This window comes from Aythya marila (genome assembly GCF_965140915.1).
Source record: "Aythya marila genome assembly, chromosome: 7".
Lineage (NCBI taxonomy): Eukaryota > Metazoa > Chordata > Aves > Anseriformes > Anatidae > Aythya > Aythya marila.
In genome coordinates, this window is record NC_139048.1 from 20,358,571 (window position 1) to 20,381,936 (window position 23,366).

The 23,366-nt window shown below is 47.3% G+C and overlaps 2 protein-coding genes across 4 annotated transcripts; both read right to left on the minus strand.

Annotated features, from left to right (window-relative positions):
* Nucleotides 1-572: 572 nt before the first annotated feature.
* On the minus strand, nt 573-11,396 carry LOC309879999 (2-hydroxyacylsphingosine 1-beta-galactosyltransferase-like). Of its 3 annotated transcripts, none has more exons than XM_082764381.1 (6): nt 11,376-11,396; nt 6,110-6,954; nt 3,403-3,542; nt 3,153-3,229; nt 2,546-2,765; nt 573-1,580 (listed from the first exon to the last, which is right to left on the minus strand). In XM_082764381.1, exons 2-6 carry the CDS (start codon nt 6,950-6,952, stop codon nt 1,265-1,267), a joined length of 1,596 nt encoding a protein of 531 aa, XP_082620507.1. In that variant the 5' UTR covers nt 6,953-6,954; nt 11,376-11,396; the 3' UTR covers nt 573-1,264. The 3 variants fall into 3 exon arrangements, with proteins under 3 accessions (XP_082620507.1, XP_082620506.1, XP_082620508.1); XM_082764380.1 differs by lacking the exon at nt 11,376-11,396 and adding an exon at nt 11,250-11,355; XM_082764382.1 differs by lacking the exon at nt 11,376-11,396 and adding an exon at nt 8,265-8,370.
* A 1,796-nt stretch (nt 11,397-13,192) lies between these two features.
* Nucleotides 13,193-23,344, minus strand: NOLC1 (nucleolar and coiled-body phosphoprotein 1). The gene is made up of 14 exons (XM_082765346.1): nt 23,194-23,344; nt 23,048-23,103; nt 22,836-22,963; nt 22,122-22,237; nt 21,370-21,529; nt 20,727-20,836; nt 20,173-20,326; nt 19,193-19,333; nt 18,708-18,797; nt 16,752-16,895; nt 15,987-16,547; nt 15,216-15,328; nt 14,739-14,819; nt 13,193-14,452 (listed from the first exon to the last, which is right to left on the minus strand). Exons 1-14 carry the CDS (start codon nt 23,302-23,304, stop codon nt 14,294-14,296), a joined length of 2,124 nt encoding a protein of 707 aa, XP_082621472.1. The 5' UTR covers nt 23,305-23,344; the 3' UTR covers nt 13,193-14,293.
* Nucleotides 23,345-23,366: the final 22 nt, after the last annotated feature.

The following is a 23,366-nucleotide window of genomic DNA, read 5'->3' on the forward strand; positions in this document are numbered from 1 at the left end:
TGGAATGAGAAGCACATGCAAAAGCAGGAGCAGAGCCTGGAAATAAGCCACAGCCAAGAGCACAGCCATCAACCCTCAGTGTGGGGCATCACCAGTCAGACCATCAGCCAGTGCTGCGGGTAGGTTGTGCAACTGCACCCAGGCGTGGGTTTGTCTTAGAGCCCAGGGTGAGTAAAAACACGTGGGTATCGCTCCACACCATGACCCTGAGGGGGACAAGAGCACGCCTGCACATGTTGAAACGAGGAATGCTTTCTTCAGAAAGAGCAGAGCTTGTTGCTTCTATAAGCAGGCTGCATGGCCCATTGCCTGTGATCAGATCTCCAAGCTGCTGGCTGCTCTTCCTGTGGTCCTAGCACTTGGCATCTGTTCCAAATTCTTCTTTTATCACAGGTTTGGAGACTCCATGGGCATGGGTGTGTTATGTACAGGCAGAGGAGGGAAGGCACCGCATGAAACCCTGGGAGAAGGCCAAGAGGAATTGCTGACAGAGGTTTGTAGGGGTCTAGAGGTACGTGGAGACTGTAGCAGCAGTAATATGAAGGGAAAACCACGTGAGTCTGCTTGAATGACCTCCTGTTACAAGGACCAGAGGTTCACATTAAACAGACACTGGAGCACTACCACCCAGGGGAATGAATGTAACTTTATTTAAAAAAAATAATAATAATTTAGCTCAAACACAAACAAGATTGCAGAGGGTTGATGGAAGCAGGAAGAACAACATTTACCCACAGAACTTTAAACAGACCGGTTTCATTTTCTTTTAAGCAATACTTTCAGTGCCCTTCCCTGTCCACAGCTCTACCTCCAGTCCTCACCTGCGCATAAAGGAATCCTGACTCTCAGGGGTCTTGGTGACAAGCCAGAGGAGAAACAATGTCTGCCACACATGAAACGCTATTCCTACCTCCAGAGCCTCCCCAGAGATCCAAAAAGCCAGAAGAGCAACACTAGCATCTAAACCAACGTGCAATAAAAAGGGAACAACTCGCACTCCTCCCTGGAAGTCTACCTACCCATGCCCCATTCCCAGCGTCCTGGCCAAGTGCTTCCACCCATGCCTGAATTCGCGTCCCCGCCCACAGGTGCTGTACACAGAGGTGTGCACACAGGCCTTTGCAATACACCTCCCTCCCCCCGGCTCTTCTCATCCAGACCTGCTGATCTTTTGCCTCTCTCTGTGCCTGCGTGCCGTACATTTCTTGGCACGGCAGCAGTTCGTTTCACAGTGAAGGGATGTGCCCTGGAACATGCTGAGCCACTACTGCAACTTCTTCTCTTCTGTGAAGTGGCCTTTCATGCAGTTGCCATTCTGATAGACAGGGCTGGCCCTCTTCCTCCTGTACCACACCACAGACTTGTAGAGCACAAATCCAATGCTGGCCAGGCAGAGCAAGAGAAGAGCCAAGATGTCCAAGCAGAAGTACTCATATAAGGAGAGGTCATAGACAGCGGGGCGAAGGTAAGGTGCCCCATCATGACGAAGGAGGTACTCCAGCCAGTACACTGTCCTGTTGAGAGCATGCATCGGTTTGTCCAGGTGCAGGGCCGAGATGAGCTTAGCTGCTTTTCTGTAACTGCAAAGGAAGACAAGAAATTGTCAATCTGACAGGGGCCTCATAGCTAAGAAGCGGTCTGATTCAGTGGTGCCTTCAAGTCCCAGGTGATACCTTAGGGGTGTGGCACATTTACTCCAAGATTCGTTTTACATCTGCCTCTAAAAGCCACTCTGATGGCAATCATTAGCCATGGCAGCACAAGCCAGAGTGTATTTTACTGTTTTGTTAACAAGGCTGGCAGTTCAGTTCCTAAGTTCCTTGGTAAGATGACTGCTCAGTGGTTTCTGATGGATCAAAGCTTTTTGAAGGGAGTTTGCAGCAGAAGGTCTCACCCAGAATCAAGCAGCGGTCAGTTGTTTGGTAACTGGCCAAATACTTTGCTACTGAATGGAACACCTTAACAACTTACTCTAAGATCAATAGATGAGTTGATTAAAATTAAAATAAAAAAAAAAAAATCAAGCTCTTTGACAGCACTTCAAACACTAACAGTTGCATGCGTTATATTAGACAGTGGGAGCCCTGTGTCACTGTGCTGCAACAAATCTAGGAAAGGGGAAAAGCCTTGTTTTGAGAAGCAATGGATGAAGCATTATCTGCAGCCCATTGGCTGCAGATAACTGTTTCTACAGAAAGCTTTTTGGACAAGACCAAGGAAATCACAAGTGAAGGATACAATCTCATTTTACCTGATAACAGGCTGGCACTAAAATGAAAGAGGTTTGTGCCTCTGCATCTCAGAAAGCTTTCTAAGAAAATTACAGTCAAAGCCAAACAGGGCTAGATCATGCTCTCTTGCAGCAAATGTTGGAGTATATCTTCCTGCAAACATCTCAGGATTACAAGACACTAACATGTCTGGCCAGCTGAGCAATATTTGCAACTCTGCTTGGTCCACAGGCTATATGGGGGATGACACAAAGGCATCAATCCCTATGTGCAGCCCATACCAAGGAACTGCTTAATGCAGCTGCATGGCTCACCTGGGGTCAGAGATAACCGTGACGATAGCCTGGTAAAGATCCTCTTCTCTCACACTGCTCCAGTCCATGAGAATACCCATGCCCTTCGCCTGCACTCTGGTCATGATGTCAAACTGGTCCCCATAGAAAGGGAATCCCACCACCGGCACACCGTGATAAATTGCCTCGAAGATGCCATTCATCCCGCAGTGGCTGACGAAAGCTTTCACATTGGGATGGCCTGCAGGCAAAGAAACAGCAGCAGGTCAGTGCCTTCCATGCTGAAACAGGGATACTGGTGGCTTCTTCAAGACACAGAGTGGATGCGTGCTTAGGGAAAACCAAACATGCTGAGCACAGAGGATGAAAATTCACGTTATCCTTCAGGAACACAGCAGCCCAAAGCACACAGGGCAGAACCTGGAGAACAAGGGAAGTAAGTGCCAAGATACAGCTTCAGACATTTAGAGATCAGACTCACAACAAGCAAGAGACTTAGACCCACACAGGTGCTGTTTTTCTGGTATGATCTTGCTGTGGTTTGGACTAAACTCCAGAGATGTTGCTAGTGGTACACACACACGCTCAAACACATACACACGCTCACACACACTCAGCCCTGCCTTACCTAGCAGGTCGTTCTGGGGCAGCCACCCCATCATCAGTGTATTCTCACCCAGGTTTCTTGGCTTCTGTCCGAAGTATCTATGGGAAGAGATAAAGATAAAAAAAAAAAAAAAAAAAAGGAAAAGAAAAACACACACAATGTAATTATAACAATTTATAACAATTATAAATTCAATCAGATCAAGAGATGGAAAGCAAACTGTCTGATTGTCATCCAACTGGAGTTATGAGGAATCCCATCCCCTCCTCACCTCCACACCACCCTCTGTGGGAGGCGGGCAAATGCACCAGCCATCTTCTCCACCAGGTCGTTTGGAAGAGCTCGGATCCCGATGCCAAAGGAGACAACAACAACACCTGCATCTGCTGCTTCCACCCAGAGACGCAGACCCTGCAGGCAAAACACACACAGATGCCTTGAAGTCTTGCTGGAGAAAGGCCCTTCCCCTGTAGCCTCTGCCAGCAGAAAGCTGTCTATGAAGAGGATGAAGCCAAATCTATATGGAGCACAAAGCTAAGCGTTTCTGAGCAGGAAGATACTAAAACTGATGTGATTTCTGCAGCCAGACAGGCAGGAGTTACTTGAGCACAAAAGCTGAGTTTGGGCGCTCCATGCAGAGGTGTCTAGAACTTGCATTTTGTAATACAGCTTTGAAGATGACACAGTTACTCCTTGGTAAGGAGGGCTCTGAAAACATAGGGCCCACATAGGTGCAGCCAGAACTCCTCAGGGAGCTGGAGTGAAAATATTAAGGCTGTTTTCCATCAGCACACTAAGGCAGGAGGCCTACCAGGGTCTCTAGGTGTAGGCTAGAGGCTTCCCAAGATGCTACATGCAGGTGTGTATCTAGGAGGAGTCCTCACTCCTTTTGACTGGCAGGAAGGGAGGAGGCTGGAGGAGAGGAAATCAGCCAGCACACCTGCTGAGGAGTAAAAACAAAGAATTCCCTTTTATGACAGGCTAAGCTGAGCCTCTCTTGTCATGCTTTCTGTCCCGCTTCAAGCTTCCCACGTATCAGCTCACAGTCAGTGGAATTCTAGGAAAGTTTCTTAAAGTGCCTTTGAATATGAACACTGTAGAAGACTTACGGGCAAAAAATCCCAAAGCAACAACAACAAATTAATTCTGTTTTTAAAGGAGAAAAATAAGATGATTAATCTAGAGTATTTTATTAGTAGTAGTCTACAAGGTTGAGTACTGGTACAGAGGAGTTATCCCCAGAGAGTAAAAATGAAATGTGCTTTATGTTTGTCCTCTGTTAAATGCTTCAGGGACTCAAGCCTTTCTTTGCAGAAGAGCTTAAGAAGCCCAAAAATCAACACCACAACAAAAAAATCAAGATGATTTCATCTAAGGGGTTTTGGTTTCTCCATGCTCTTGAATCTCTGATTTTCTTTTGAGCAACATGACTGCTAGAACTGAAAAAGAAGAGAAAGTTCTCGTTTGGCTTTGCTTGATAAAGCTATAATGACTCATAAAGCAGATGATTACATTATCTATTATAATCAGGCTTTCAGAAACAACTTCAGAGTTGCCAAGGGAGGCATGGTTGACCACCAGAGTCTCACCATCTCTCAAATACATATCTATATTCCACCATGCCCTAATTAAAGGGACTCTCAGCCACAACATTTCAAATATGAGGAAATAAATACCTTAATTATATAACCCAGCTTCTGTGGAGATGCCTTATGCTACACCTAGACCTACCAAGGCTCTCTCTTCTGTCAGCATCCTGTACCCTGGGCACAGGCATACCTGCCTGCTAGCACAACAGCCACCGCCTACTGCAGGGCTCTGGACTTATCTCCATCGCTCTTCCCCTAGGCGCCTTCGGCTCTGTTCTTGAAGCCATGAAGCACATGAGTAATGCCACAGCAAGCAACTCCCTTCTTTATAAGGCAGGCGTGTATGCAGCCAGGTTGGACCAAGCTGGTGTTTTGCAAGACCTGTGAGGCAGACACTCTGACACAGCCTTTGGAGCACCCTACATGCGTTACATTACCTGCACGCTGTGCCACACGGGAAAGGGTAATGTGCAACCATACGCATCTGGAGAACTTCTGCTCCAAAGCACCTAAACTTGCTTTTTCCTTTTAACTGCAAAAAAAAATGGCATCCAGAGTCTTGACTAAAGCTGCCGTCAGAGATCTAGACAGATCCCATATCATTTGAAACTTGAATCTTATCTCTATTTCAGCCCCTTGGTTGTGACACCAGGACTGCCCAACTGCCTCGGAGTTATTATCCAAGTCTATTTCCCCACAGCATTTGTAAAAGTGCTAAAGCAATGGGAGGAATTAGTATACAGGTACTGCTCCATTCCAATATTGTCTTCCTTTGAAGGCTTTAAGGGCTTGTCCTTCTTCATCTTTACTGAGGATAGTGAGGTACAGACCGGAGAAAGCCTGTGGGATGCCTGGGGAGTTTCCTTCAGGGTTGCCACTTAAGGAAGAGAGGACAATATACTTCAGTTTTGTACACTTTGGCACTCCATGCTGAATTCAATGAGAGGAGAAACACAGCTCTCCCCTAGGGGTTCTTAAGACTACAAGCTTGAGGGAAGAAATATCCTGCAAGAAACTGAACTAAGGAAGAAATTCTGGATTGACTTAAACCAGTGATGAAGAAATAAAGACTAATTGTTCTTCCTATTTCCTCTTCAAATGTAGAAACAACCAACCCACTCATGTTTAAGTCTCAGAGGCAACAGTACCATCACAGCACTTCCCACACCATTTTACAGAGAGTGCAGCTGACTCCTACTTCACGGTGGACAAATTAACTATATTCTCCCTGCAACCCCCCGAGTCCTCAGTGCTCCCCATCTCCTCGCTACACACAGGCACCAAAATGCAGCTTCACATGGCATTTATAAGGCCCTTCAAAAGAAGATTTGCACCAAGTACCTCCCCAGGTTAATATGCGATCATGGCTCAAAGCTTTCCTGCACTTACCACTGGAAGGGGCTTTGCAGGCTCAGCAAGGATCCCCCCTGTGAAAATGACATGGGGGAGTGTTGGCCGGGGAAAGTCCAGCACCACGTCGTTGCAGAGGAAGAAGAGGCTAGTTCCATGGACAAGGTCCAGCATGGATGTCTTGGGCTCCACCCTGTGCTTCTCCATGAGACGTTCAAACTTGGGCAGGATGACCAGCTTTGTGGCCACACGAGTGATCACGTAGACCAGGAGGTTCCAAGTCCTGCCAAAGAAGCCCATCCTGTCAGTCATCAGGGAGTTGAACTCAGGAACATAGGCAATGGGGGAAGTGGCGCCAATCTCCGCTGGGAACCAGAAACCAGTGGAGATCACAGCATATTTGACGTGCAGGATGTGAGCCAGGATAAAGCCACACATCTCATTGGGGTCCACCAACAGGAGGTCAAAGTGCTCACGCTGGAGTTTCTGCAGGAGGGTATTGTTTCCCAGCACCAGGTCACAGTTTTCCAGGTACTTTTCCAAAAAGGAGAACATCTCCAGAGAGGTCATCTTCCCTTGGAAGACACGCTTTATCTTCTCCTGCACCCAGGCATCCGCACTCTCCGTGCTGAAGATGCCCCAGTACCTCTGGATGCGGAAGGCGGGCAGGTAGGTTTCCACGTCCCGACCCTCGTGGAGGAGCAGCACGGGGTCGTGGCCCCGGTCAGCCAGCGCCTCTGCCACCCGCATGAAGACTCGCAAGTGGCTGTCGAAGACTATGGTGGGCATGATCAGCACCTTGGCACAGTGACACGGCTTCAGACCGAACGCAGCCACCACAAGGAAAAGAGCAGCAGGGCATGGTAGCACCTTCATCTTCATCACTGCAAGGAGAGAAACATGTCATTAATATAGGATAGAAGCCTCAGTCACGGACTTGGGCAACTAAGAACTGGGAATGTAGCAGCAAGCCAGATGCTCATAAGGTGAGAGAGGAGAGAGCAGTATGGAGTTCACCACTGAGAGGGGAAAAAAAAAAAAAAAAAAAGAAACCACACACACACAAAACTCAAATACTAGAGCACATCAGGTGCATTTTCTGTAAATTCAGAGCCACTTCTCTGTGCCAATCTGCGCCTAAGGCTCAAAAATTGGCAGACTGACTTGCAGAGAATCAGAGAGGGAGAGCAACTAGCACAGCCCTGCTGGGTCAGAGCACCAGCTGGGACACCCATGCTCCATCCCCAGGTACCACTACAGAACCAGCACAGCTGGATTTTATCACTGTTTCTGCCTCCCCAGAACAGCTGACTGACTGCCTCCCAGCCCTTGCTGTCTGTGCAAGCTCCCCGGGAGGCCCACAGAGCCCAGAGGGGATGCAGAGAGGCACCCTCTGCTTTTAGCCCTTGTGAGGCACTTTGCTCAGCGCAGACAGGGCAGGAGAAAGCCCGTACCACAGCAAGGCTCCCAGAGAGAAACCTCAGCCCCAGAGAGCGCAGGAAGGGTCAGGATGGAGAGCTGCCCCACCACAGTCACCACACCGGTGACACATCGGCCGTGGGAGGGCAGGGAGGATCAGTGGAAAGGGATGGAAGAGGTGCCAGGACTGATGGGGTGGAAGAGAGCAAACCCAGAAAGCAGCCCCAGAGCCAATGCGCAACATCGGCGGCACAGCGACGCCCCTTAGTCACACTCCTACAGCTGTCACCCCATCCCAGCTGGGAGAAACACCCAGCACTCCTGTTGTGTAAGGGCTGTTGCTACATCACTGGAAGCGAACTCGCCTCACCCACACCTCACATTATTTTGGGAGAAGAATTGCCTGATAATTATTTGGGAACAGTCAGAAGCAGAGCTGTGTCCTGAGGACCCAGTTCAGACTTGCTGGGAAGGGTGCGGGGAAGAAGTTATAATGGGAACAATTATAAGTGGATTTTGGATGGCCTCACATACTAAGCCCAAAAAGGGCTGTGGTAATGTGGTAATGCAGAATTCGGACCAAGATTTTCTGACAGCTTCTCCACCATTAACTTGATCAATTAAGAGGCAAGAGAGAAAGTTCTAAATACAATCCTACTAAATACAACCTCCAGACTCCCTTCGGCAGCTGGATATTTCTGCCCACTGCTTTCCAGTCCCAGATAGGCAGGGCCATGTCAAAGAAACACAGAGCAGCTGCTAACTGGGACCCTACCTTGTTTCAAAGGCAACTACTGCCAGTGCTTGGACTCTCATCCAGGGCCAGCTGTGCCTGTAGGAGTGAAGAGAAACACCAAAAACGCAAGCAGATGGTAAGGCTGTGTATGGACCAACAGAGCAAGAGCTCCAGGAGGATGGAGGCACTGGTGAGAACCTGGAGAGAAGGGAACAGAAGCTCCACGAGAAAAGCGAAGACCTGCCCAGAGCAATCCCTAGAGGTGCTGGGAATCCCTTCTCCCTGCCCAGCCAACAAGAAGGCTGTAAGTCTTCCCGAGTGGTGGGAGGATGTCAGGCTGTGGGAAGGGACCTTTTTTCCTGCCCCAGCTTAAAACCACCAGAGCACATCCCTGCACTGCCCATGCCCAAAAAGGTACCAGCAGGTACCGTAGCCAGGGCAGTACTGGCTGCAGCCCAGCCACCTACACCTGCTTTTGGGCTGTGCACAGGTGGTTCAAGAACACTGTTAAGGTGGCTGTGCCACAGATGCTTTAGGTTTCCAGGTGCAGCAGTGGAGAGGGAGCATTGGTGAGAAGAGAGAAGAAAGCCACCTGAACCCCCCTGAGAAACATCTAACTGGGCAGAAATTTGCCCCTTGGCTTTGCCCTGTTTAACATGTTTGACAAGGAAGGTGTCTGATATTAATGGATGATTTTATCAGTTTAACTGAAGAGAAGTAACTAAACATCCACAGCTCTAAAGACAGATTTCTTGAACTCAGATGTCTTTTTTTTTTTAGGGTAAAGTACTAAAATCTCTGACAACAAGCAGTCTAGGCAGAGATGCTGTCCTGGTTTCAGATTCCAATGAAGAAAGAGCAGTGAACAGAGACCCCAAAAAGGCAAAGAAACTGCCTTTTACATCTCTTGTCCTCCTCCAGCATTTTGTATTGCCTAGTTTCTGCCCACTAACTTGGAAACCCATATTCATGGGGCCAAATTATTTCCTTAGCTGCCTTGTAGTCTCCATCTAGCTCTTGCCCACAGTAAGAACAAATGTTTTCCCTGTAAGCTTCTCAAGAGTTAACAAAGCAGCACAATTCATTTGAAGCCAAGAGGAAAAGACATCTTCACCAGGATGCTCAAAACTCTTCCTGGCACAAGAAACCAAAGTTTGCCTCCTCTGCTGGGTGTGATCCAGAGAAAACAGCACCATCTACTACCATCAAGTTAATGACAGCCAACCCAGTTGTGGCTAATTTATGGAAATGAAAACTCCGTGCAGGCAGGCAGGTATGCAGCTTGGAGAGCAACGCTGCCACTGCAGGACGATGTCGCACCACCAGCAGGAGCTGCTGGGGTGGGGGGGATCTCTAGTATAAGCCTAGAAGATACAGTGAAGATATAGTAAAATAAACTCAATAAAAACATAGGTTGAAGCAGGGAAGTCTAACCATCTAACACAACCCAGTGCTTGGTGGGCTTCTGTGCTCTGTTTTGGGGTTGTCACAACCTTCTACTTCACCATGGTCAGCTGGGTAAATAACACTGGAATACTAGAGTTTTAGTATTAAAAACAGTAAGCAAGGGAAAAAATCCCTTCAAATATAAGCCTTCCCACACAGCTTATAGCCCTGATTTTTCTTAAATATTGTTCATATATAGAGTGAGCAGTGCATGTGTTGTCTGCTCAAAACAGTGTACCTTCCTAGAATTTTTCATTTGATATCTTAATGGCAGCTCACACAAAAAACAAAGAAAGGACAAAGACCAGGTCCCAAAAAGACCAGAAGAGGCAACCACATGAGCCATCAGGTTAATGTCAGAAAAAACATCCCCTGCACCACCCTCAGTCCTACTGCTTCCAGACAACAGCATCAGAAGCACTCTGCTCAGCCTCGTCCATTTTGGAGAGGGAGTTAGGTAGTCCTGAATCAGTTTGAAATTTATAGGACCTTGAGCAACCTTCAGCATCCTTTCTGGATGATCAGAGCTGTGTAGAGGAAGCTCTACAGGCGAGGTGGGAACATGCAGGCCAGCAGCAGGTTGGCAGTCCATTGGTCACAGCCAGGGAGCCGCGGTACTACAGAAAATAGCTGATCCGTAACAACAGAAAATAAATTAAAATCGGTATGTCAGCTCATCAGGCATTTGAAACTAGAAATACCTTCAAGAGCTCGAGCTGGTGGGCGGTGTCTAACACCATGCACCTGCTTCCACGCCTGACCTCTCATCACGCACTGAGTCTGGCCGGGTGGTAGGACAGATTTCCCCCACCCCACACCCCCAGGCTTCCCAGTTGTCTTCTGGAGGGGTCAGAGATGGTTTGTAACACCACCAGGCTCTTCCGGACAGCTTTCCTCCTGCTTGCGACACGGCTGCAAGACACAGAAGCAGCTGACGTGTGGCAGTGCTCTTCGCGAGCTCTCTCAGGTCTGCAGCACGGAAGCATCCAGGAGCATTACTTGTAATCCCCAGGTGCCAGAGACAGACAGGCCAGGGGCCATTTCCAAATATTCATGAGGGCCACAGACCTTGAAGTGAGCACACACCACAGCTCAGTGCATTTTGGTCTTAAGAGCAGGTTATGGCCGTACGGCAGTCAGGTTTAACAAGTTCTCGAGACTGCAGAGAAAACCAGAGAGCTACGAGAGCACCCAGCAAACTTTAGAGAAGCAAACTTTAGAGGGGCTGGGGAGACAGCCTTCCACCTCCTGCCCTGCCATCTCGGCTTCTTCTGCAGGGAAGCACCGCGTTAAAAGCCAGACGGCACTAAGCGCCGCGGAAGGTTGTGAAACCTGTGTAGGAAGCGCTAGGGACTGATAAAGCCCTGCCAGACGAGTCCGATCGCATTTAAAACAGCGTTGAGGAGCCGAGGAGCAGAGATAAGGCTCATCTCCCGCACCAGCAGCGACGCCCCCGCACACACAGGAGCCTGCCGGGCTCCGAGCGGGCGGCAGGGGCGAAACCCGGCCGAGCACAGCCGGGGGGGGGATGCCGAGGGATGGGGGAAAGGAGGGGAAGGGAGGGAAGGGGAGGCTCACCTGGGGAGCACGAAGCGAGTCAGCGCAGCAGCACCCAAAAACCTCGGCTGGGGCACCCGGGGCTGACCCTGCCCAGCCCAGCAGACCCCAGCCCCGCGCCCCTCGCGGCCCCGTCCCGGCACCCACCTGCACCCAGAGCCGGCCCCAGCGCCGCCGCAGAGCCCGGCCCCTTTCATGCCGGCCGGCGCCGGGCGGGGCGGCCCCAAACCCAGCCCCAAACCCGGCCCCAGAGGCTGAGCGGGGCGGAGCAGGGCCGGGCCCGCCCGCCGGAGGCTGCCTCGGGCCTGCGGGTGGGCGAGGGGCGACGGCACCGGCAGCAGGAGGGGACCGAGGGCAGCAGGAGGGGACCGAGGGCAGCAGGAGGGGACCGAGGGCAGCAGGAGGGGACCGAGGGCAGCAGGAGGGGACCGAGGGCAGCAGGAGGGGACCGAGGGCAGCAGGAGGGGCTGGCCCCGCCGGCCAGTGCAGCGTTAACTGCGGCTCGGCACAAGCTGTGAAGGGCACGGTCCTGCCTTGGGGGTGTCAGGCATGTCACAGAGCATCCCAGCTTTTCCCTAGAGGTATAGGGCAAGGGAAAAACAAGCATCATAGTGCTCAATACCTCCACCGGGCCCTACTTATTAGGGAGTTTCCCTACCCTGCACAGAGCAGGAAGGGATCAAAGGAAACACCGCATCTCTAACCAGGTAGATACAGAGTTGAGTTGTGCCTCTGAGTTCTTACTCCCACAAGTTGTTGCTACCCATGTTGTATGGCAGATACCACAAAGCTACTTTAGCAGCAGCATTGCAGAAGAGCTGACCTGTTATTCTGGTGTGAAGTGACTCAAGAAGCCTGAACTTGGCTTGGTATAAGTAAATATCCAACTCCTGTTTTCTCCAAATTTCTTGCAGCCACTTGCACAGGCCACCTTTCATTTTTGTTACAGCCATGTCAGTGCATAAATTAGGAGACAAGAATTAGCTGTAGACAGATGTAGTCAGACTTCCCAATTCAACTTTGAGATAGAGCATAGCTACACAGCTCAACATTCATCCTTCCCTCCCCTTTTCCCACCCACTATTCCACACCTTTAACTGTCAGATCCACAAAGATTACAAAGGCAGCAATCTTTATTTTCTGAGACACTTCTGTGCTCACACATAAAATACCCCCAAAACATTAGTTTTGTTTAAAAGTTTCCTTTGACAGTTACAAAGATAAAGAAAAGAGGACAAACGACAAATTACAAGCTGTATTTAGTTCAAAACCCCAGCACAGAGAAGTACTCTTCCCACCTTCCTTTGGCCTCCAACTTTGAGCTCTTTGTAATAACCAGGGTCTCCTGGCTCCCTCTGCATTGTTGCCTAGAATCCAACAACCAGGCTGATTGTGCAAGCTTGAGGGGAAGTCCTGAAAAATGTTCATCGAAACAAGTTGCAGTGTTTGCGTATGGGATTGTCTCATCACCCTCAGCCAACCCTCAATTATGAGGCATTGCTTTGTACACAAATGCATCTTCCTCTAACTACAGGGCTCTCATTATCGGCACCCTTCTGGGAGTGAATGGAAACATGGAAATAAGGCCCAACATAACCTCTTAGTAGCTGGCAATCTCACAAGATGAGGTGAGATCTCACATCCCACTACCCTTTTTCCCAAATATGCTTTACCACTGTTCAATTTATCCTGGCTATGTGCTCAGTGTGATACTCTGTAAGTTAAAATTAACTTAACTCACCTTACAAAAATAACATAGTTGGGGGATATATATTAAACTGTGAGTTTACTAGAAATAGCAAGGAGGGCAGTCACACAACTGGAGGGAAAGCAAGACCTCTCAACAGCAGCAAGCCTTTAAATTATCACAGTTGCTCATGAAATCTCAGTTTAAGCTGCAAGTTACTTAACTTGAGATCTCATTTGCCATACAGAATTAGTGCTTGAAGCTAACACTTCAAGACTTGCAACAATAAACTTTATTTGCCACAGTGCTGTAGGAAACTGACATTTTAATTCCTCAAAGGGACTTTACAGGTAAAAACAGTTCAGAGAACAAGTGATCCAACTCAGTAAAGAAATTTAAGGCATCAATGTTACATTCATCTCATCAACTAACAAGCTGTATGGCACATTGCTGAGTAACCATAAGCTGGCATATTATATGCTCAGAGAACATGGAGTAGTGCCGCACCGCAGTCTAAGCTTCCAAGAGAAAAGAAACCTCACAGCAATAAGCAGAGCTAGGTTTAAAAAAAAAGGACCTTGTTTCTTCTGTCTCCTTAAGCACTCCCACTAAAGACTTCTTCAAATATGATAACCTATCTTTTGCTATCTTCAATCCCCGGCTACATTCCCAGCATAAGCAGTACTGAAGACCTTGTCCTTTTTGACAATAGCACCCAACTTGTAACTCCAAGCCATGTGATTCCTCAGCTACCCAGGTGTGTCTATACTCTGCTCCTTTAACTACTCTAGTTAGTAGCCTCAACAGGAATGGAGGGAAGAGGAAGGTAAGAATTTGCGGCAATGTGAAACTGTAGGAGAAGGAAACAAAAGCGAAATCCTGCCACACTGCAACTATAAATTTGAAATGTCAGATGGGAATGGGGATTACAGCCACAGTGTTCAAATGAGTTATTCTTACTGTAAGAAGTTTTCCAATGCTTGCAATTTTACATCTGATTAAAACTACCTGAAACAGAAACAGGTTAAGTTACAGGGAAATAAATTTTCTTTACTAGATGGACAAGAAATTGAAAGGAAAAAAAATAAATCACTGTCAGCCTTCTAAAATAAGACCATAAAAAAATTAAAACTTGGAGGTCACCCTAGTGGCATCCAATAACACCAGCTCAATGGTTCCACATTAGGGGCCTAAACCAGAATTAGAAATAAAGGGGGGTAACGTCCGACCACTCTCCCATATCCCCATACTGGAACTTCCTGCTCCGCAAGGGGCTGTGGAAGGTGGCATTCCAGGATGGCTCACTGATGTCCATAACATCCACATGCCCATCCAAGTGATTCTGGTGAGCCGACAGTTTACAAATACCCAAACATTTTCAGTCACTTTCAAACTTGACTGAATTGACTTGAGTTGATATAGTGCCTCCACAGTAGCTGCCTCGTTTTTTCTTAGTCTTCTCATGACGAAAAGATTTGCCCTTAGTGAATTTCAGGATATTGTTAGCCTTTTCTCCCCAGTCACCAGCTGCTCCTTTCTGTGAGAGATGAAGGGGAAGAAGAAGAAAAAAAATTCATGTCAATACTCATGAGAGTAAAGGCAATGCTTTGCACGTCATCCTGCCCAGCAAGTGCCAGTGCAGGATCACTAGAGCTGACACCACTCCTATGCACCTCGTGGCAGTGCTCAATGCACTTCCTAACAGCACCTCCTGGTGGAAAAAGTTCCCACCAGAAGACTGCCCAAAAGCACACCAAGGTTGCTCTGGTGACCTGTATTTGCAGAGGTCAAGTGTTAGCACTCTGAGCACTACCTAGCCATACCTTTGCATCAAATGAGTTATCAGCAACGCGGGCATCCACTTCAATTTCTTCTTCTCTTACACGTCGAAAAGGAGAAGCTGCCTGTTAAAGAAAATGAGATACAGTAAGTGCATACGTGCACATGCTATTCCCTTGGTGACAGGCTCCTTCCCTCCTTGCCCTGCAAATATGGAGCTCTGTACAGGTCACCTCAATCCTTAGCCATTTCTCAGATTTGTAATCCCTTCTGTTCTTCAGATCAAGCAGCACAGGGACAAGCACATCCAATCAACCTTTGCCAGAATAACACTACGCACATATGTGCATTACCTAGGCTTCTCCAGACAAGATTCAAGTGCTTGAGAAAGGGACAAAAAATATAAATAATTTCTGTGGGCTCCACCCAAAAGAAAAAATCCCACAAAAGAAACCCAACACACTATTGGTTCAGTAGGCAACGACACCTCTCCTACTAGTCAGCAGTCTGCCCACACTCACCCGTTTCACCTTAGGAACGGTGTGTGGTGTTTTGGTTTTGATCTTTGCCTTTTTACTGTCTGGTGTCTCTGACTCCTCAACATCTTCCCTCTTCCGTTTCTTCCTGATCATGCCTGTTAGATGTAGAGCAGTAAAATTGAAGAGGGAGTAACTCCAGTGTTGGGAAAGGTAATAGCATCTCTCCCCCCAAAATGCAGTGCTGACACATGAGAGTCAGTCCCTGCATTATCCCACCAAGAAAACAAACACCAATAGCTATCCTGGGGCAGCAAGGATTTTTCCATCTTATCCTAATGAATAATTACCTTTATATTAATGACTTAGTGAACTCAAAGTTCTGTCAGCTAAAATTTGCCAGTTGTTGGAGTCATCATGTATATACTCAAGCACTCCACTACTGCATTCAAAGTGGTTTCCCTCCTGAATGGAGGAAGATTGTGCACTGGGACACCTGTGGTGTCCCATTCACAGCATAGATAAAGGCCCTCCAGTAGTTTGCCTTGCTCTCACTGACAATCTTCTCCAAGCACAGATGGCAACCACCAACAACCGTGGAGAAGAGTGCTCCATGTTATCACACGTTTCATTGCCAGCAGATATATAATACAGACAAAAAGGAACAAAATAAGAACTGGTCCTTCTGCCTCTGTACTGCATTGGTAGTTCTAATAGGATACACAAAGCAGACTAAACACTGTTTAAGAATGGCTCCCACTGATGTTTAGCTCAGTAACACATTGACCAACAGACCCAGTTCCCAGACTGTAATACCTCCATTTGCTTTTCCCTTCTCCTCTTCAGAGCTGCTTTCACTGCTGCTACTGCTGTCATCTGCTGGCTTAGACTTCGCATTGTTTGCTGTTGGTGTAGATACTTTTGCTTTTTCTGTGGAAGGAGTGGTCTGAGAACTGTTCTGTGCCCCCTTCCCTGCCTTTTTGGGTTTCTCATCCTCTTCACTGGAACTATCAGATGAGCTGCTACTACTGCTAGAAGCAGCCGTCTTCTTCCCCACAGTTGCTTTTGCTGCCCCTGGAGATTTGCTGGCTGGTTTCGCTGCTGGCTTCTTTTCCTCCTCACTGCTTGAGCTCTCAGAGTCAGAACTGCTTGCTTTTTTGGGCGCTGGGGTAGGTTTGGACACTGGCTTAGTCGCTTTGACAGCTGATTTAGCTGGAGGGGCTTTCTTCTTTTTCTCATCCTCAGAGCTGCTGGAGCTGCTATCTGAATCAGAGCTACTTTGTGCTTTCTTTGCAACAGGTTGTGGCTTCTTTGCCGCAGGGGTTGCTGCTTTAGCTGTGGGCTTCACTGGGGTCTTCTTGTGAGAGCTATCAGAATCTACAACAGGAATCAAAATTCAAGACTCAGCCCTATTCAACACGAAGGCAACAAATTCAATGCTGACACAGCGCACTTCTCTAGCTGCTCAAAACAACACTGCAGTGGGTATTCCCTGTCCAACTGCAGCCTCATATCCAGACTAGAAACACAGATTTAGGAAAGCACAACATGCAGGCAGTAATTTTCCTTCTATCCCAATACCTGAGCTCTCTGAGGAGGAGCTGGAGTCCTTCTTTGCTTGTCCAGGCTTGACAGCTGCTTTTGCTGGTTTGGAAGCGTTCTTTACCAGAGGTTGTTTAGCTGGGGGCTTACTCACTACCTTCTTCTCATCTTCAGAGCTAGAATCTAAACAAAAGGACATGCCTCCAGTTAATAATCTTATGGTGCAAGTTATTTGAGCAGTGACATGTGCATAACTCGTGGGAAAATAAAAAGCAAAACTGGTTGTAGCCTAACACTGAGACACTAGGCAACTGGCAATAAGCAGTATTTGATGAGTGGGCAGAAGACGGCGTTTGCCTTTCTTTTTTGGGAGAAGTGGAAATAAGGAGAAGTTTAAGTTCTTCATTAATGCACGCAGAAAGCAGCAGATATTTGGAGAATAACATAGAAGAATAGGTATGGGATAAGGAACTGTAGAAGTACAGATACCATCAAAAACCAGCTCACGGAGAAGAAACTGAGAAAAGTACTAAAGATCAGAGAACAGGCAAGAAATTAGAAGAGAGAATTGTCAAAAGAGAGAATACAGTGAGGAGGCAACAGATCAGTATCTCTTTTTAGTTTTCTATTTCTTATGTCAGATGTGCTTAGTATTCCAAGGGACTGGAAATTTCTGCAAATACTTCATTCACAGCAATCTGCAATACTACGCCTGATCTATTCCAACATTTCTGAACATCTTCTTCACAACAGTAAACAGATCACTGTTAACTTCTGAAAAAACTAGGCAACAAAACCAGAACACACACAGAATTCCTGCTACTTGTGAAAGGCCCTACAGTCTACTGCCAGCAGATAGACAGGCTGCTATCACCCACAGCCCCTGCTGTGGCATTATGGATTTTGAGATACAAGAACCAGGAGACCCCTAAACACTAGGGGAAAAGCGTATTGCATAGGGAGCCAATGAAATACAGCATTGCAAACCCTAAACCTGATCAACAGAAGATACAAAGCATGCTGTCCTGTATTTCTAAGGCAATATTAGAAGGCATCTTTTGAGTCTGTTTTGAAGTTGGTACTGTGGTAGTATTTTTTTGTTTCCAGAACTTCTCCCAAAGCCCATAATGGTACAACAAAGTGAAAAGCTTAAGATATGGATCCTCAAAAAGAGTAACCACAAACCTTCCTGGGTAAACTTTTTAAGCATGATGCTCCCACCCTCTCAACTGTCCTCGTTTCAGTTAGGACAGACTTCATTTTCCTCCTAGTAGCTGGTAGGGTGCTATGTTTTGGCTTAGGATGAGAAGAGTGCTGATAACATGCTGATGTTTTGTTGCAGAGCAGTGCTTACACCAAGCCAAGGACATTCCAGCTTCTCACTCTGTCCTGCCAACAGGCAGGCTGGGGGTGCAGCAAGAGCTGAGAGGGGACAGACCCAGGACAGCTGACCCAAACTGGCCAAAGGGGTATTCCATCCCATCTGACATCATGCTAAACAATATATAGGGGTGGCTAGCTGGGGGGGGAGGAGGGCCAGACTGCTCAGGGTTAGGCTAGGCATCGGTCAGCAGGTGGTGAGCAACTGCATTGTGCATCACTTGTTTCGTACACATTAGTAGTAGTACTATTACCATCATCGTTATTATTGTCATTATTATTTTGCTGTCTTAATAAACTGTCTTTATCTCAACTCACAGGCTTCACTTTCCCAGTTCTCTCCCCCATCCCAGAGAGGGAGGGGGGAGGGTGAGCAAACGGCTGTGTGGTGTTTAGCTGCTGCACAACATCAACCTAACAACATGGTCTCAGCTGGTGCCTCACAGTCAAGCTCTGCTCTGTGATGCAGGCTGCTTTTCAATTTCAGACCTTGTTAGCTATGGAGACTGCAAAGCTTTCAAGCTCATATGCTGAAGACCTTTGCAGATACACCACTGCACACCAACTTGGCCAATGCAAACATTAGCAGAAAGCAAAACTGTTTGTTGAAGTTACCTGAATCACTGTCTGAACTGGATTCCGCCTTCTTGGTAGTCACAGCTTTGTTTTGTGGGACAGGGGTTGTTTTGGCTACTGCTGCTTTGCCTGCAAGAGCAAGTCTAACATTAATAGGCCACATCCACACCAAACCTTTGTCCCGAAGTCCAAACCTTTCCAGAAAGCTCCCTATTCAGTACACCAGTCATTCAGACAGCATATCAGAAGCCAAGCAAGGATGTGGCCAGCTACACTAATGAATCTGGCTCATTCTGCATAAACCAGAGCCCAGTAACTTCTCAAACTGAATAACCCAATTTGCACAGCTCATACCCAGAGCTCATACAGTGGTATGTGTGGGACAGCTTCAAATTACCCAGTCTTCCAGAGAAACAAATAACACAGATCCATCATATGGCTTTTTCAAGGAAGCCAAGAGACTGACAGGGCACTGACTGCATCACACAATACTTCCTTTGCAGTCTCTGCTCCTCACAACATACCTGTTCCTCCCTTTGGAGGCACCTGCTCTGCCTCATCGCTACTGTCTGAGGAGTCACTGCTGTCAGCCTTCTTCACTGGAGCCTTGGTAAGGCCTTTCTTTGTCTGCGCAGCTTGAGGAGGTGGTACAGCACTGTACTGACCTAGACAGAGACAGCATAAGATGCCTGTATGGTAATGCAAGCAGCACATTCAGTTGTTATAGTTAGAATAAAACACTTCCACTACTTGGTTCCATCTACTCCTCTTCTGTATATAATTTTATATAATTCTGCTTATAATTTGAAAGGTTACACCTGCTCCACACCGCTTCTGCTGTGAGTTTAATTCCCCTCTTATGGTTTCAGCTGACCCTACTATCTCTAAGGAAGTCTTCTCCTCTTCTGGAAGAAGGAGAGCTTGCATTTCCAACCTTTCAGAAAAAATACAGATTTCAATTGCTGCTAGTTTGCATTTACTACTTTCTCAAGTCCTCTGGTTAGAGCACCAGACTTGAGTTTCTATGCTTGATCCTCCACTCCGATCAGCTCTCTACTGAAATCCGAGAAGTGCTACACTACATTGGACATAGGCCCATTTAGGCCATCCGCTGAACTACAACCTAACAGCCCTGGATACTTCAGGGAAAAATAAAAATAGCTTCAAGTGCTGCAGTTACAGAATAACCAAACCACAGACAAATTACCTCCAAAATCCTTGCAGATAGGAAACCTGCAAGATGGTCCAAGACCATCTGAACAGAAAATATGCAGTAAAGCAAGCAGCATCGGAATCTCTCCCATTCCCCATCCTTTACTGAGGATGGGTCTGAATTTTAAACTTAGCATACACACACAAAAAAAATCTGTTCTTTCTGCTTCATGATACTACCACTGCTTAGATGCTTGGGGACAGCAAGATTTGCCTGTGGCTGGCAGCTGGAAGTCCTGCTGTCCTGCGGGAAGTATCCTCCCACATAGCAGTAACAGTGTTAAGTGCTTACCAGACTTTGGCTTTTTTTTTGCAGGTGGCTTTTCATCATCTGAGCTGTCAGAGGAGTCTTCACTACTGGAACTTTCCTTGGCAGGGGCAGGTTTGTTTTTTCCTGGACATGCCTGCGTGGCTACAGGTTTGGGCAGAGGTTTCTTGGGAACAACCTTATCACAAGGAGAAAAGATACACTTAAAATCATAATACAGAAAATCTTGGGCATAGAGTTGCAGGAAATACTTTTAAACATTCTCTAGAAAAAAAACCAACAATGTTACAGGTAGCTAAGCACAAAGGATTCATGCAAAAGTGAATATATAATAGAGACTACAATATATTCAAGATACAAGGAGATGTCTTCTGTAGAAAGTAGCAGAAGAAAGCCAGGGCATAGAGAGAACACAATCCCACTATAGAAAGGAAAAAAAGCTGTATAAGAGCCATAAAAGCTGCACTCAATATCTATGCAGTCTCTAACCTAGTCGTTTCAGTTCCAGAAAGCCAAAGATATACCCAGTGTTACTACATCTCTACAGTCTTCATTAAGTCTTTGACAGTCTAATTTACCTTCTTCGGTGCAGCTTTTTCCTCATCAGAATCTTCACTACTGCTGCTACTGCTGCTGCTTGGTGCTTTTCCATTGACCACCTTGGTGGTTGCCTGAGCAGCTTTACTTCCTTTTGAGAAAAATACAAAGGGATACTAGAAAATATGTTCTGGGAGATGAGGAGTAATTATATTCAGTGTAGTATAAGGTATAGTAGATTAAAAACCAAGAAAAGTCAATAAGAAACAATTAAGGCAGTACTGTGAAGCTTTTGCTTTACCCTTTTAGTTTAGAAACAGTTTACAGAAAAACATCCATTTTAGCTGACTAGAAGTTCCAGGAATACAGACTAAATACCACTTTAAACTTTCTTCACATAAAGAGCAGAGCTGAAGACACTGAGATAAAAGCACAGCATTAGCAGTTAGGGTTGCTGATTGCAGCTACTTATGGCAACAATACAGCATTTGTGACCTGAAGTTTTATTTGCAATCAGTTCTACACCTGACCCATGTTGTAAGCAGACTGTGCTGGAGTGCAAACAGCTGGGACAACAGACTTTCAGACTATGTTAACATGTCTTAGCATGTAGGTATAACCTCCATCACTCCTCCCTGTGCTTTTTTGTCCACTCAGACTCATCATACATAACTAAGGAGGTACCTGCTTTAGGTGTTGCTGGTTTTGGTGGCTCTTTTTTTGGTGCTGCTGCTGCTTCTTCTGAGCTGCTCGAGTCAGAGCTGGAGCTCTCTGCTTTCTTCTGAGGCTGGGTTTTGGTTACAGCTGGTTTTGCTGCAGGTTTTGCTGCAGGTTTTGCACCTTTCTAAACAAAAGGAAGAAAACTGATTAAGTTTTGTAGCAGAGCAAAGAATAAGAGGCTAATAAACAGGACATATATAGGAAGTTCAAACAGCTGGAAGTCTCAGTGCCTAATGGTTACTGTTTGAAAAAAATCTCTGGATAATGGCTTTGCTCTGGGAAGCCTCCCAGAAGTCCATGGGAGGCTTCCTTTGCTCTTCAGTCTCCAGTTCTGACTCCTCAAAATGAGGGAGATCTGAGGTTGGTGCTGTGTTCTTTCCCTCTGGGGTCCTTATTAGCTTGAAAATAAATAACCCTGTTTTGTCTCCTGAAGTATGACACCATTTTTCCTGCCTCTACTTCTCAAAACTGTAACTGCAGCAAGTAAAAAAGGAAGATTCTTATTTTATAGATGCATACAAAGAAGTCTAACTTGTTCTCATGGTTTTAAAAACCCTCCTTTAGAAAAATAAAAGCATCTTATTATGTTGCACCTGCAGTAGTCTATGCCCTTCACAGTACAGGAAAAGCGAGCTCCATTTCAGAGAAAATTTTGCTGGTCAAATTTGCTATTATTGATCATTATCAAGTATGCATTAAAGCAGCTAGAGGCTGACCTTTGCTGGCTTCTCCTCCTCCTCTGAGTCTGAATCATCACTGGAGTCCTCGCTGCTGCTTTCTGCCTTCTTGGCTGAAGGAACTGCTTTTGCCTTGGTGACAGCTGTTGCATTAGCTGCAAATAAAGGACAGCATGCTAACTAGTAAACTAATTCACAACTTTCACACACACATATCCTGCACATCAGGTCAAAAGAATATATCAAGTTCAGTAAACGATGTCTGAACCCCGTAACACTGATCTTCAGTTTGCATTTGTCAAGTAACATACAGCAAGAGCTTCCAAAACAGGTGTAGGCAAGAAGATAGAAACAGTTACAGATTCATTCATTCTTATGTACTTAAATGCGAACATCTATCAGAAAAAGAAGATCCCACGTAAAAAGAGTCCTCACAAACTGAGAGAACGTTAATTGGCCCTATACACCTTCTATAAATATATATATATATATATGGAAAGCATAGACAAATGAAAGAGCAGTGTAATGCTGTGTTAAGGCTCTGATTAAGCTACACGTGGATGAAGAACTCACTTACCTAGGATGAACGCACACCATAAATGGGAACCACAGGCAAGAAGTTTACCAGAAACAAGACCAGGACACAAACCCAGCCCTTGGTAAGGGCCCTGAACAACTTCAGGTGAAAAGTAGAGCTGAGGTGTGCGTGCAGGCCAAGCAGAGGCTTCAGCCAGAGCCCTCCCCACCCCTCACCTGGCTTCTTGGCCGGGGGCGCCTCGTCCTCCTCCTCCTCGCTGGAGCTCTCCTCGCTGCTGGAGGCCGCCTTCCCCTTGGCGCGGGCTCCGTTGGGGACGAGTTTCCTTTTCTTGGCGGCGGGGGACCTGCGGGAAGGCGAAAGGCAGCGCTCCCACCGCCCCCCCGGCACCCCCCCGGCACCCCCCGTTCCCTCCGCGCCCCCCACTCACTGCAGCCAGTAGCTGAAGATGTCCAGCAGCGAGGCGTGGTTGGGGTCCTGCTCCTTCTGCGGGGGGACACACACACAGACAGCGCTCAGCCCCCCTCACGGAGCCGCCAGCTCCCCCTTTCTTTACGCCCCCACCCCACCACTCACCGCCGCCGCCTCCCGGGCGAAGGCGCGCGCGGCCGCCTCGAAGCGGTGCTCGCGCAGGAAGCCGAGCACCAGCGGGAACAGGTCGCTGGGCACCGCGCGCCGCGCCGCCATGCTGCGCCAACACGTGCCGCCTGCGCGCGCAGCGCCGGAAAGCGGGGACACAGGGAGGGAGG

What these genes read in the sequence shown, in the direction of transcription:
- NOLC1 (XM_082765346.1), bottom strand. Translation starts at nt 23,304, where the DNA reads ATGGCGGCGCGGCGCGCGGTGCCCAGCGACCTGTTCCCGCTGGTGCTC. An exon ending in ATCTTCAGCTACTGGCTGCA is followed by an intron (nt 22,964 to 23,047) that starts GTGAGTGGGGGG and finishes GCCTTCCCGCAG; the next exon opens with GTCCCCCGCCGCCAAGAAAA. An exon ending in AGGAGGAGAAGCCAGCAAAG is followed by an intron (nt 21,530 to 22,121) that starts GTCAGCCTCTAG and finishes CCTTTTGTTTAG; the next exon opens with AAAGGTGCAAAACCTGCAGC.
- LOC309879999 (XM_082764381.1), bottom strand. Translation starts at nt 6,952, where the DNA reads ATGAAGATGAAGGTGCTACCATGCCCTGCTGCTCTTTTCCTTGTGGTG. An exon ending in CTGCAAAGCCCCTTCCAGTG is followed by an intron (nt 3,543 to 6,109) that starts GTAAGTGCAGGA and finishes TTTTGCCTGCAG; the next exon opens with GGTCTGCGTCTCTGGGTGGA. An exon ending in ACGGTTATCTCTGACCCCAG is followed by an intron (nt 1,581 to 2,545) that starts GTGAGCCATGCA and finishes CTTCCTTTGCAG; the next exon opens with TTACAGAAAAGCAGCTAAGC.